Raw genomic sequence first — 11,305 nt, forward strand, 5'->3', positions numbered from 1 at the left:
ATCAGACCAAAACTGTAGGAGGAGTAGCATTTTAAAAGAATTTCACAGAAATTTCTATTTTTAGTAACCATGGCAACACCGTTCATCAAAAACGATATACAGAATTATGTATCTTTGTTCAATCAAGTGATTATATTTGTTGTCTTATTTGTTATAATTTATATTCTGTGTAGTATTTTTTTTTCACATCAGAGAAGTTTTACTTTGTTACCTTTGATGTATTTTTTTTACACTGATGCTTTTGTTTCCTTCATGTTGTAGAAGTGTGTGCACCTGTGTTGAGGCAATTTTGTTAGTGCTCACTCTATTATTATACCCCCGCAAACGAAGTTTAGGGGGGTATATTGGAATCACCATGTCCGTCCGTTGGATGGATTTGTCTGAAAATTTATACACTTATTATTCACCATATGAAGGTGTGCACCTGGGATTTTCATCATGATTGGATGATTTTTCTGTATTTTACAGGCGTTTTTCCTTTTTTATTTTGTGATTTTGTTTGGCTCATAACTAGAAAACTATTAGACTTACAATCATCAAACTTGGACAATTTATGCATCTTGGGTAGACGACGTGTCCCGACCTATTTCAAGGTCACTGTGACCTTTAATTTTCAGTGATTTTTTAAAAAAACTAAGTCTTTAAAATTTTAAATTTCATAATCCTAAAAAATGTAAAAATATGGTTGTATCCTTATTAAAAAATGCTAAATTAAGTAAATACTTATTTTTTATGTTATACTTTACAGCAAATTCTGTAACAAATGTTAATGATTTGAGAGGAGTTCAGTTTGTCTCATGGGCATAATTATCAAGCACTGGTCAAGGAGAACATTTGATAGCAGATATGTGCATGTCAAATTAGAGAGAAATTAATGAGTTCATTGTCGGGAGTTAACTGGCAAGAGCATCATGCACTATAATCTTAATACATCTCTTGGGAGTTGGGCAAAAAGAAATGGCCTTATGTTAATTAAGAGTTCTTGATGGCTGTAGTTCAGATAAAGATCTTTCAATTGGTGTAATGTAATTAAAACAAATTGATGTTTTAGTGTATGATTAAAACTGAATTAGTATTTTATACATGTGATATAATTAATATTAATTATACATGTGTTCATTGAAAAAAAATTACATTTCAATTTTTATATACTTGCAACAAATTGCAGTCATGTCTCACTTAAAAGTTTATAGTCTAAAGAATAATTAATTTTTGATTTTTTTATTAGACTATAGCATTTCCATTATTTCATAAAATATGCAATAAACAATTTAAAGCTGCCGATGGATATTTGTTAAGCTCTAACACAGCCAGTTTAGAATTATATGATGTATTATTTGTCTTAATTAATCCCTACACTGCAAGTCTCTGATGATGTATGTACAATATTTTAAACAAGATAAGAAATGGAAATTAGATCATTGAAATCTGTGTCAATCTGTTAATCAAGGTTACTTGATTTTCTTGCACCCTAACCAATTTATGATTATCGAACAATATTTGATGGGCGTATCATCTGTGGGAGGGCACTTTATTAGACAATAGTGAACACCTCTTACTAGGTCCATAAAATATTTCTGAATTGGCACCTACTTTGGCACCTACTCTGAAAAACCCAGCGGGGGTATTTTCCCTATTGGACAGTTCTAGTTTATCATGGAGTTTGTTCAGTTAGGAGAAAGATTAGGATTAACAGGTGAAGATTAAAGAGAATTTGTAGATAAGAAGGAGAAAGAGAAATTTGATAGAGATGAAATAGCAGTAGAAAGAGAAGCAAGAAAGATAGAAAGAAAGATGGAGTTAGAAACGATTAAGAGAGAGACTGAGTTGCAACAAGAGGCCCAAGGGCCTTGAATCGCTCTTCTGATAAATTGTACACTCTATCACTTCTATTTGAAGCCTCTAACCCTGAGTATCCTAAGACCCAAGTTGCATCAACTGACAAAGTTTGATGATTCTTAGCCAATTAGGACTGAAAATATTTTTAATAATAAAGCTATAAAAAACATAAGTACATTACAGTAACCTATATTAAGATTGAAGTTTTCTGAGGACTCAAGATGCATTAATAAACAAAGATTGAAGATTCTAAGCCAATAAGTATTTGAGATATTTAAAAGTAGGTCATCGTGACCTACTTTTTTGTCTACATTCTTTGAAAACCCGAGATATATTTTCTCACAACCAATTATGCATCAACAAACAAATTTTAGTAGATCTAAACCAGTTATTACCAGATACTTAAATAAAGCCATAAAATGTCAAAAAATTAGGTCACCATGACCTACTTTTAGGACATCATTCTCCGAAAACCCAAGATGCATCAACTTACAAAGTTTGATGATTCTGAGCCAATAAGTACTGTAGACACTAAAAAAACTATAAAATGTAAAAAGTAGGTCACTGTGACCTACTTTTTGGTTGTCACTCTCCGAAAACCCAAGATGCATCATCTCACAAAGTTTGATGATTCTAAGCCAATAATTACCTAATATACTTAAATAAAGCTATAAAATGTAAAAAGTAGGTCACTGTGACCTACTTTTTGGTTGTCACTCTCCGAAAACCCAAGACGCATCAACTCATAAAGTTTGATGATTCTCAGCCAATAATTACCATAGATATTTAAATAAAGCCATAAAATGTCAAAAGTAGGTCACCGTGACCTACTTTTTGTTCGTTATTCTCCGAAAACCCAAGATGCATCATCTCACAAAGTTTGATGATTCTAAGCCAAAAAATACCTAATATATTTAAATAAAGCCATAAAATGTAAAAAGTAGGTCACTATGACCTACTTTTTTATTGTCACTCTCCGAAAATTCAAGACGAATCAACTCATAAAGTTTGATGATTCTAAGCCAATAATTACCATAGATATTTAAATAAAGCCATAAAAATGTCAAATGTAGGTCACCGTGACCTACTTTTTGTTTGTTACTCTCCGAAAACCCAAGATGCATCAACTCACACAGTTTGATGATTCTAAGCCAAAAAATACCTAAGATACTAAAATATTACCATAAAATGTTGAAACTAGGTCATCGTGACCTACATTTTGGTTAAAAAATTTTGAAGTCACAAGATGCATCTGCTGACCAAGTTTGATGATCCTACGTCTAAAGGTAATCAAAATAAGCCTTTTAAACAAATTCCTGCAAAATACAAAAAGTAGGTCACAGTGACCTACTTTTTCATAAAAATGTTTTAAGGTCTCAAGATGCATCAATTTACAAGATTTGATGATTCTAAACCTCTCAGTGTCTGAAATAATTTGATTAATTGTTTTAAAAAGAATTAGTCATAAAGTTCAAAAAGTAGGTCAGGGTGACCTACTTTTAGGTTGACGTTGTTCAAGGACCCAAGATGCATCAACTGACAAAGTTTGATGATCATAGGCGGCAGGCCTTAAAGTGCCCGAAATATGCCTTCAAATCAATTTGAAAACAAATGCCCCAGGGTCATGCCTTGAACAATTTTTAATCTTCAACATATCCTGATCATTGTATGTAAGTTTGGTGAAAATCTGCCTGGTGGTTCTGGAGAAGAAGATTTTTTTGCAACCGTACTTTTGGTTTTGTTTTCCTGATTATCTCCCCTTGTTTTAGGGTCCCAACCCTTATGTTAGTATAAATGGTAGCCCTTGGGCCAAGGATACCCTGTGACAAATTTGATACAGATTGGCCAAAGGGTTCTTGAGTTATGGCCCATATTCTGAAAAGTTAACGCACACCGCACGACGCACACCGCACAAATGGCCTTAGCATTAGCTCTTCGAGCCTTTGGCTCAGAAGAGCTAAAAATATAAAAATTCAGAAATAACTGCTGTAAATGCTGAGGCAATGGCTCAGGTTTCAAACTCTCGTGCTAAACTTCCAAAGTTACCTGTATTTGAAGAGAGTAAAGACTGTATTGATTCGTACTTGCAGAGATTTGAACGATTTGCAGCTAACGCAAAGTGGGAGGAGTCTATTTGGGCCATCAATCTCAGCGCCTTGTTAAAGGGTAAAGCTCTTGAAGTTTACTCAAGATTACCGGCATCTCAAGCTTTGAATTACAGAACATTGAAGCAGGCACTACTTAAGCGATTCCAGTTGACAGAGGAAGGTTTTCATTCGAAGTTTCGTACTTCAAAACCAGACCAAGGTGAGAGTCCATCGCAATTTTTTGCACGCATTGATAACTATGTTGAAAAGTGGTTGAATTTAGCAAAAAGTCCCAGGACTTATGAAGGGCTTAAAGACTTAGTTCTAAGAGAACAATTTATGAATAGCTGTAGCAGATCTTTAGCAATGTTTTTAATAGAAAGACACACAGGAAATGTAGAAAATATTTCTAATCTTGCGGATCAGTTCATTGAAGCACATGGTTATTCTTCCTTCAGGAAAGTTGTTCAAGTTTTCCAGAAAACATATCCTAGTGAGGTTCAAAAAGGTCTTGGCAACCGCAACCAGAATCAGGTGTCTAAACGGCAGTCTGATCCTCAGCAGACAAAGGAAAGAAAATGTTACATATGTCACAAACAGGGCACCTTGCGAAAGACTGTTACTCGAAACAAGGTGTGCATCGTCCAAAGGAGAAGCCTCATGTTGGATCGGCATGCAAGCAGATTGAATGCTGCGTGGAAAATGGTCAGGTAAAGTTAGCCTGCGGACACATTCTCCAGTTGTGGGTGGTGCTTGTCAGGTATGTGATGCTATGCCTGTACTAATGGGTTATGTTGGTGAAAGCTATGTGAAAGTACTCAGAGACAGTGGTTGTAGTGGAATTGTTGTTAAACGTGACCTTGTGAAAGATACCGAGTTAACAGGGAAGGTGCAGAAGTGTGTGTTGATAGATGGTACAGTTCGGCAGGTAGAGGAAGCAGTCATTGACGTTGATACTCCTTTCTATGTAGGCAAGGTAAATGCATTGTGTATGAAAGAACCAGTGTATGATCTCATTATAGGAAATGTAGAGGGCGTAAGAAACCATTCTGATCCAGATCCACTGTGGCAAAGTGGCAGATAGAGAAACCCACTTGCTTCAAGCTGTGCAGACCAGAAGTCAGAAAGTAAGAGAAGAAAAAGGTATGAAGAAACTTAAGGTTAAAGATTCGATAGATATTGATGTCAATGTGGATAAAATGAAAGAATTGCAGACGACGGATGAATCCTTGATTGCCTACAGAAATCTTGCAAAGTCTGGTAAGAAGAAACATTTTGGTGATTGTATCGTTTCGTGGTTTTCTGTGGACAAGGGACTATTATACAGATATTTTCAGTCGTCCAAGGTCAGTGACAATAAAACATTCAAGCAAGTTATTATTCCCGAATCTCTTCGACGCAAAGTGATGACCATCCCGCACGACAGTATTCTGGGAGGACACTTAGGGACAAAGAAGACAGCTGACCGCATAACATCAAGCTTCTACTGGCCAGGAATCCAAGGGGATATCAAAAGATATTGCCAATCCTGTGATGTTTGTCAGCGGACCTTTCCAAAAGGAAAAGTTCCATTTATAGAAGATGCCTTTGATCGACACTCTGTTTGAGAGAGTAGCAGTTGATCTGGTAGATCCTATGGCACCAGTTACTGCAAAAGGTAACCGATATATATTAACTGTTGTTGATTATAGCACCAGATATCCAGAAGCGATTCCCTTGAAAGGCATTTTCCTTGGTGCTTAGATTTGAGATTTAATTTTGTCTTCTATATAATTCCATACAAAATTTTGCATATTTTTAAACTTGATTACAAAATCTTAAAAAATTCTCCCATTCTACGTGGTAAACATTATTCAGGTTGTCAATATAAATGTAAATCTATGAAAAATAATGCCGACTTCTGAAAAAAAGTTCGTTTGTGTTATTTGTCCTTAAGTGGTTAGCATGATGTCTAGCTCTGTCTGCAGCCGATTATTCTGGGTAGAGGTATTGCATCTTTGTTGCAATCTGGAAATCATTCTCTTCATCTCAACTGCTTAGAGGGGGCCTAAAACAAATTATCTCCCCTTGAACAGTTTGAATTGTTTACAGAAAAACCCTTTGATTCAGAATGTGTTCATAGAAAGTGAAAAAAGACTAATTTTGTTTTCAGGGCATTTGGTTTGAAGTCATACATCATGCTGTAAATGAGCATGAATGGATTTTGCCGTATAGAGCAGGAGGAAGAAGTTCATGTCAGTATGGTCCATTAACAGAGGAAAGAGATAAAGATTGGCTTGAGGCAGGGTCCCCAGCACATGTTACCGTGCGTGCAATTGTCAGTCAAAAGGCTAATAAAGAAGATTCCTTTCTACCTTAATTGCCGGTACACACAAAATTTATGGTATTACTCTCATCGCAGCACAGTTAAGGTTACAAATGGAAATATATTGGCGATTTTTTAAAGCCATATATGGCGTATGTGAAATGAAAATTATTAGAATAAAATTTTTGGAACTTATTATTTGTATCATTACTTTATATAAAGATAGAACATTCCCGTAAATTACAAAATCTAAGTCAATTGCCTTATAAAGATATCACAATTTAAATTTGATTCTCGGAATTTTCTCCGTATCGGAAAAAAAATACAAAAGATTTAAATAACACATTACAGAGAAGATAAAATTGTATTTTTAGACGAGACGAGGTGTTCTCCGTGTTCAGAATTATATGAAAAGCTTTAATTTGAATGTATTAACTATATTTCTTTACTTAATTTTGTATTTTTCAAAAATATATTATTTTGATCAGTTACGCCATATATGGCTTTAAAAATAAAAATACATACTTTATTATGATGGGCGATTCTTTTTAGGAATTCACTGACATCCAAAGAATGTAATGTGGTTTAAATTTACATGTTGGGGACGTTTAGATTTTTTTTATTTAGACTTGTCATGTGATGTCGACGTCACATGACTTTCGCAATTATACTTGTAGTTTGGAGGTCATCTATAAATTTCATTATTGCAAGGGCATTACCAAGTTAAAAAATTTAGTTTATTTTGTAAATCTGTAAATAAATACCGAACGCGCGTTCGCTCTTTGGGACTGCTATTGATTTTAAAGTTTGCTCTTAGGGTCAGCTTCAGGTTTGCGTTGAGTGCGCTCCGGGTCAACCCTAGCGAACCAAAAGCGGACCCAGAGAGCGAACATGCATATCGGGTTCGCTTTTTGTTAGATGGTGTCCGGTCGGTACTGTATATCCTCCAACTGGTTAAAGAAACTAAAACCCCTTCAAACACATCACGACAAAGCCTTTCTATACTTTGGTTATGTGTGCTTCTGCCAGTAATCATTCCATCAAGTCCTCTTTTTGCTACTCTCAACATTTTCTAGACCTTTGTCACTGCGAACTCTTGTTCACACCTGCTAGGAAATGATGGAAAACAGTTTGACTTGTTGTCAGAACAATAAAAAAAAAAACGTAACAATTCTACTAAAACCATCAATACCACCTACAATCACAAATCGTTATCGGATTAGTTCATGTCAATATGCCACAAATGGTTTGGTCCGATGACGTTATAGACTCTTCTGAGGAGTCGTTTCCTTCTTCGCTCCTCTACTATTGTTTTGTCTGTCTGGTGTGAATAGAATCTGTGATTTGCCATATTTGAATTTGTACATCTTCTTCTAGAAATTGTTTCTACATTTTTTCACAAAATAATGGTAAATCAGTGTTGACCTTTTGTCCCCCGCTTGAAACAATCTATTGTTTTAAAACTGATTACCTCCACACCCGTCGAAAATTAGTCAAAAGTAATCAATCACTAAGAAGAGATCGTCTTTTGTTTTATGAAGTATATGATATAAATAACATTTATATTTTATTTAAATATTGTTTTGATTTCCTACATATTTTCACAGTAATAAGTAATATACATGAATAAATCATAGTACACATGTAATTCCTCTCTGATTTGAATGAGAGGTAGACTTATTTGAACAACAACTATTGTTTTGAAATCTTTAAATCAAAATTGCTAATTTATAGATATATTTACTACTCCTCATAATACAATGTAGGTGCAAAATCAATGTCCTTAATCGTTTTCAATTATCCAAGTATCCCATTTATTTAATATACTTAAATATTACACAGCTAATTATTTTTTATGAAAAATAAAAATAGATGTAAAACATTCTCTGTCATCCAAAGAAATATTTTTCATTCTGGAATATTTTTAACCTTGAGTTCAAAATTCAATAACATTTGACGAAGTCAATCGGATCACACTCGTCGTTTCCGTAACCGATACAAAGGTTGTTGTTACGAAAATGGGCGAGTAGTTACGATTGTAGACTAAATTTGAAAAAGTGGAAAAATATTGTATTTTTTTATTTTCATTTTTTTAAATATGAAACATTCTTAATATTGTCAGCTTAGAAACATTATTGTGCTGAATACATGATTTAATGAACTCTTATGCATATATCGCTCGGGTACAAGATTTAATAACATTAGACCAAGTCAATTCGGCAATGGAGAAGGATATGGAAATAACGAACAGTATTCAATCTCAACGTCCATTAAACAAAAATACAAAATAAGAGCAGAACAAACACGGACCTCCGAAACATCAGAGGTGGGATCAGGTACCATGGAGGAGTGAGCATCCCCTGCCGACCGGTCACACCCGCCGTGTGCTCGTTGTCATAATCAGGAAATAACAGAAAAAATCCGTGGTTAATTCAGTGTATGTATCTTCAGAGAAGATGCACATCATGCTTTCTTACTGTATTTTGCGCTGCTGCAAACTTGCAGTATTTTAGTGTATGTAATGACAAGATATGTAGATGAAATGGCTCTGAGTTTTACTCGGGATGGCTACCCGAGGACGTAAGGTCTTTCAATTTTGAATACTTCGATACAACAGCAGTAATGGATCTGACCCACACGTCAGTGCAGGTTGTATATATTGCTTATGCACCATCCTGTGAGAACATCAACATCAAATCAAAAAGACCTGTGGTTGTGTACATAGATGACAGTAAATGTGCAAACGTTAGTATATGTATTTATTTATTTATTTCAATCGATCACTGTTAAACAAACTTTGAAACGATGAATTGTTGTACGAGGTCGATGATACAAAAGATAACATTTAGTAATCCCCTATTGGATCCACAGAGTGGTGCATGCCCACAGTAATTTACTTTTAGGGGGGGGGGGGGGTTCAAGCATCTGCAGCACTAATTTGCTCACTATGCAATATATGAATGTACTTGTAATTGTGTTACTTAATTTCATTTCAGACGGGTGACAGTATAAAGTCTATGCAGACATCCACAGCTGATGCCCCCCCTGCACTATAACACATGTAAGTAATAAACATACCTCAATTCCTGACTTTCGATTACTCATGCAATCCTCTTTTTTTTTGGGGGGGGGGGGGGCGTTGAAAGTCATGCATCTGCAACATTAACTTGCTCACTATATAATATGTGAATGTACTTGCAATTGTGTTATTAATTTCATTTCAGACAGCTGATAGTGCACCATCTATGCAAACCTCCACAGCTGATGCCCTCCGTACTACAACACATGTAAGTAATAAAGGTCTCTCAATTTCTGACTACTATAGTACCACAAAATAGTATTTTGCATATGCTATTCAATGCAATGTTAACAAACTGCTACAATTTGGGAAAGTCGCCAATCTACAGGAATCACTTAATTCCCTATTGAAAATTTGCTGTACATAAATGTATTACTTATCATCATTTCAGCAGGATGACAGTGCTTCTCGGACTCCACTATCCACATTTGATGTTCTCCCTACTTCAACTCGTTTAAATAATAAACTTACCACCATTCTTACTATCTGAAAATGATATTTAAGATATGCTATTCAATGCATTGTTAACAACCTGATTAAAACACCAGTTCTTGTAAGTGAAAAACTAATTTTCACAAAGTAGTATTTTGCATTTGACATTCAATGCATTGTTTATAGCATGCATAAAGAACAAGGCTCACTTTTGTCTTATTTGGCCCTGTAAATTTCTGAAAAACTGAAACTGCATACTTTTAAATAACAATGCATTAAAATATCACTTAGATCTTTGGTGACTCCGATCCTATAAAGAATGACGTCATTTTCTGGCTAGTCAATGCTTTATGACGTCACGAAATGCGTCAATTTCCTCATATTCAGAAAAAGTTTACAAAAACGGTCAATTTTGATATTTGATATAGAGCGCAACCTCTGATCTAAAATATGCAACTAGTAAATGATAGAACTGTTTCTGAGGATTCATGGACATGCTTTATTTTTTAGATCAGAGGGTGCGCTCATATTATTTTTCTTCACTGAAAGTACTCAATTATACCTGTTTACCTAAAAATTCAAGAACATTGAAATTTCATGAAGCCAGTTCTCCTAGACCCGGACTTTGTGGAGAAATTTTTTTAATAGGATATGAAAGCACCAAGTCTCTATTTTATTTTAATGCTTCAAATAGAAAATCAAGTGTTGATCAATTAATTGGTATTTTTACAGGGCCATTTTATGCATAACATGACCCGACTTCTTTTGACAAAAAATTCTTCAATGAATACTTATATTTGTTTCAATATTTCACTTTCATTGTAGAATCCTGAATTGACAACTCCACCACGCAAGTGGGTTAAGGCTAAATATGGATATTTTTATGCAAATAAGCTAATGAAAATTCAAAATTTGTATATTATATGTACAGAGAAAGTTCAAATTAATTTTCTGATACATACTCAGTACCCACAGTATATTAATGCAAGTGCACATTTTGACGTCATATTATGACGTCATTGTTCTCTCCCATTCAAGGTATTAAATCAAATAAACAAAATCACGTCGGCGCAAGGGCCTATCCTATCTAATTTAAAATAAACAATGTATAATATTAAGGTGAATATTCTTAAAATTAATAAAATTGCTGCACAAATCCTATGCACTTTCTCAATTGAAAAAAAAATTAGAAAACTTACCCTGGACAGTGAATTTTTACCCTGTTAAACTTAAAACTGCACAAATAGTAAGTAACCAATTGCACTGTCGACATTTGTGCAGCATTATCTTAAATCCTTGGAATATCCTGCGTCTTTTGACGTTTCTGTAAAACAAACTAAGGTATGCCCTTGCGCCGAAGCAATTTTCTTGATGTATTTTATAAACTCGTGTAGTACAGGTCGATGACGTCATAATATGACGTCATAATGTGTACTGGCTATCTCATGTCGTTGGTACCAAGAATGTATTAGTACACAAGTCTTAGTATTTTCTGTGCGGTAGGTAGAGCAATTATGGAATTTAATTAGATATTTTGTATAGAAATTTCCATATGTAGCCTTA

General features: G+C 34.6%; 1 protein-coding gene across 1 annotated transcript; it reads left to right on the forward strand.

Moving 5' to 3' along the window:
• Positions 1-3,842: 3,842 nt before the first annotated feature.
• On the forward strand, positions 3,843-6,285 carry LOC134236976 (uncharacterized). Its single transcript, XM_062719106.1, has 4 exons — positions 3,843-4,636; positions 4,731-4,902; positions 4,985-5,527; positions 6,079-6,285. Exons 1-4 carry the CDS (start codon positions 3,843-3,845, stop codon positions 6,283-6,285), a joined length of 1,716 nt encoding a protein of 571 aa, XP_062575090.1.
• The last annotated feature ends 5,020 nt before the right edge of the window (positions 6,286-11,305 follow it).

Source organism: Saccostrea cucullata, unplaced genomic scaffold (genome assembly GCF_032062105.1).
Source record: "Saccostrea cucullata isolate Sc308-1 unplaced genomic scaffold, CSIRO_AGI_Scuc_v1 ctg15321, whole genome shotgun sequence".
Taxonomy (NCBI): domain Eukaryota; kingdom Metazoa; phylum Mollusca; class Bivalvia; order Ostreida; family Ostreidae; genus Saccostrea; species Saccostrea cuccullata.

Coding starts and splice junctions, on each gene's coding strand:
- LOC134236976 (XM_062719106.1), top strand. CDS start 3,843: ATGGCTCAGGTTTCAAACTCTCGTGCTAAACTTCCAAAGTTACCTGTA. Junction 4,637..4,730: donor GCTGCGTGGAAAATGGTCAG/GTAAAGTTAGCC, acceptor TGTTGGTGAAAG/CTATGTGAAAGTACTCAGAG. Junction 5,528..6,078: donor ATGCCTTTGATCGACACTCT/GTTTGAGAGAGT, acceptor TTTTGTTTTCAG/GGCATTTGGTTTGAAGTCAT.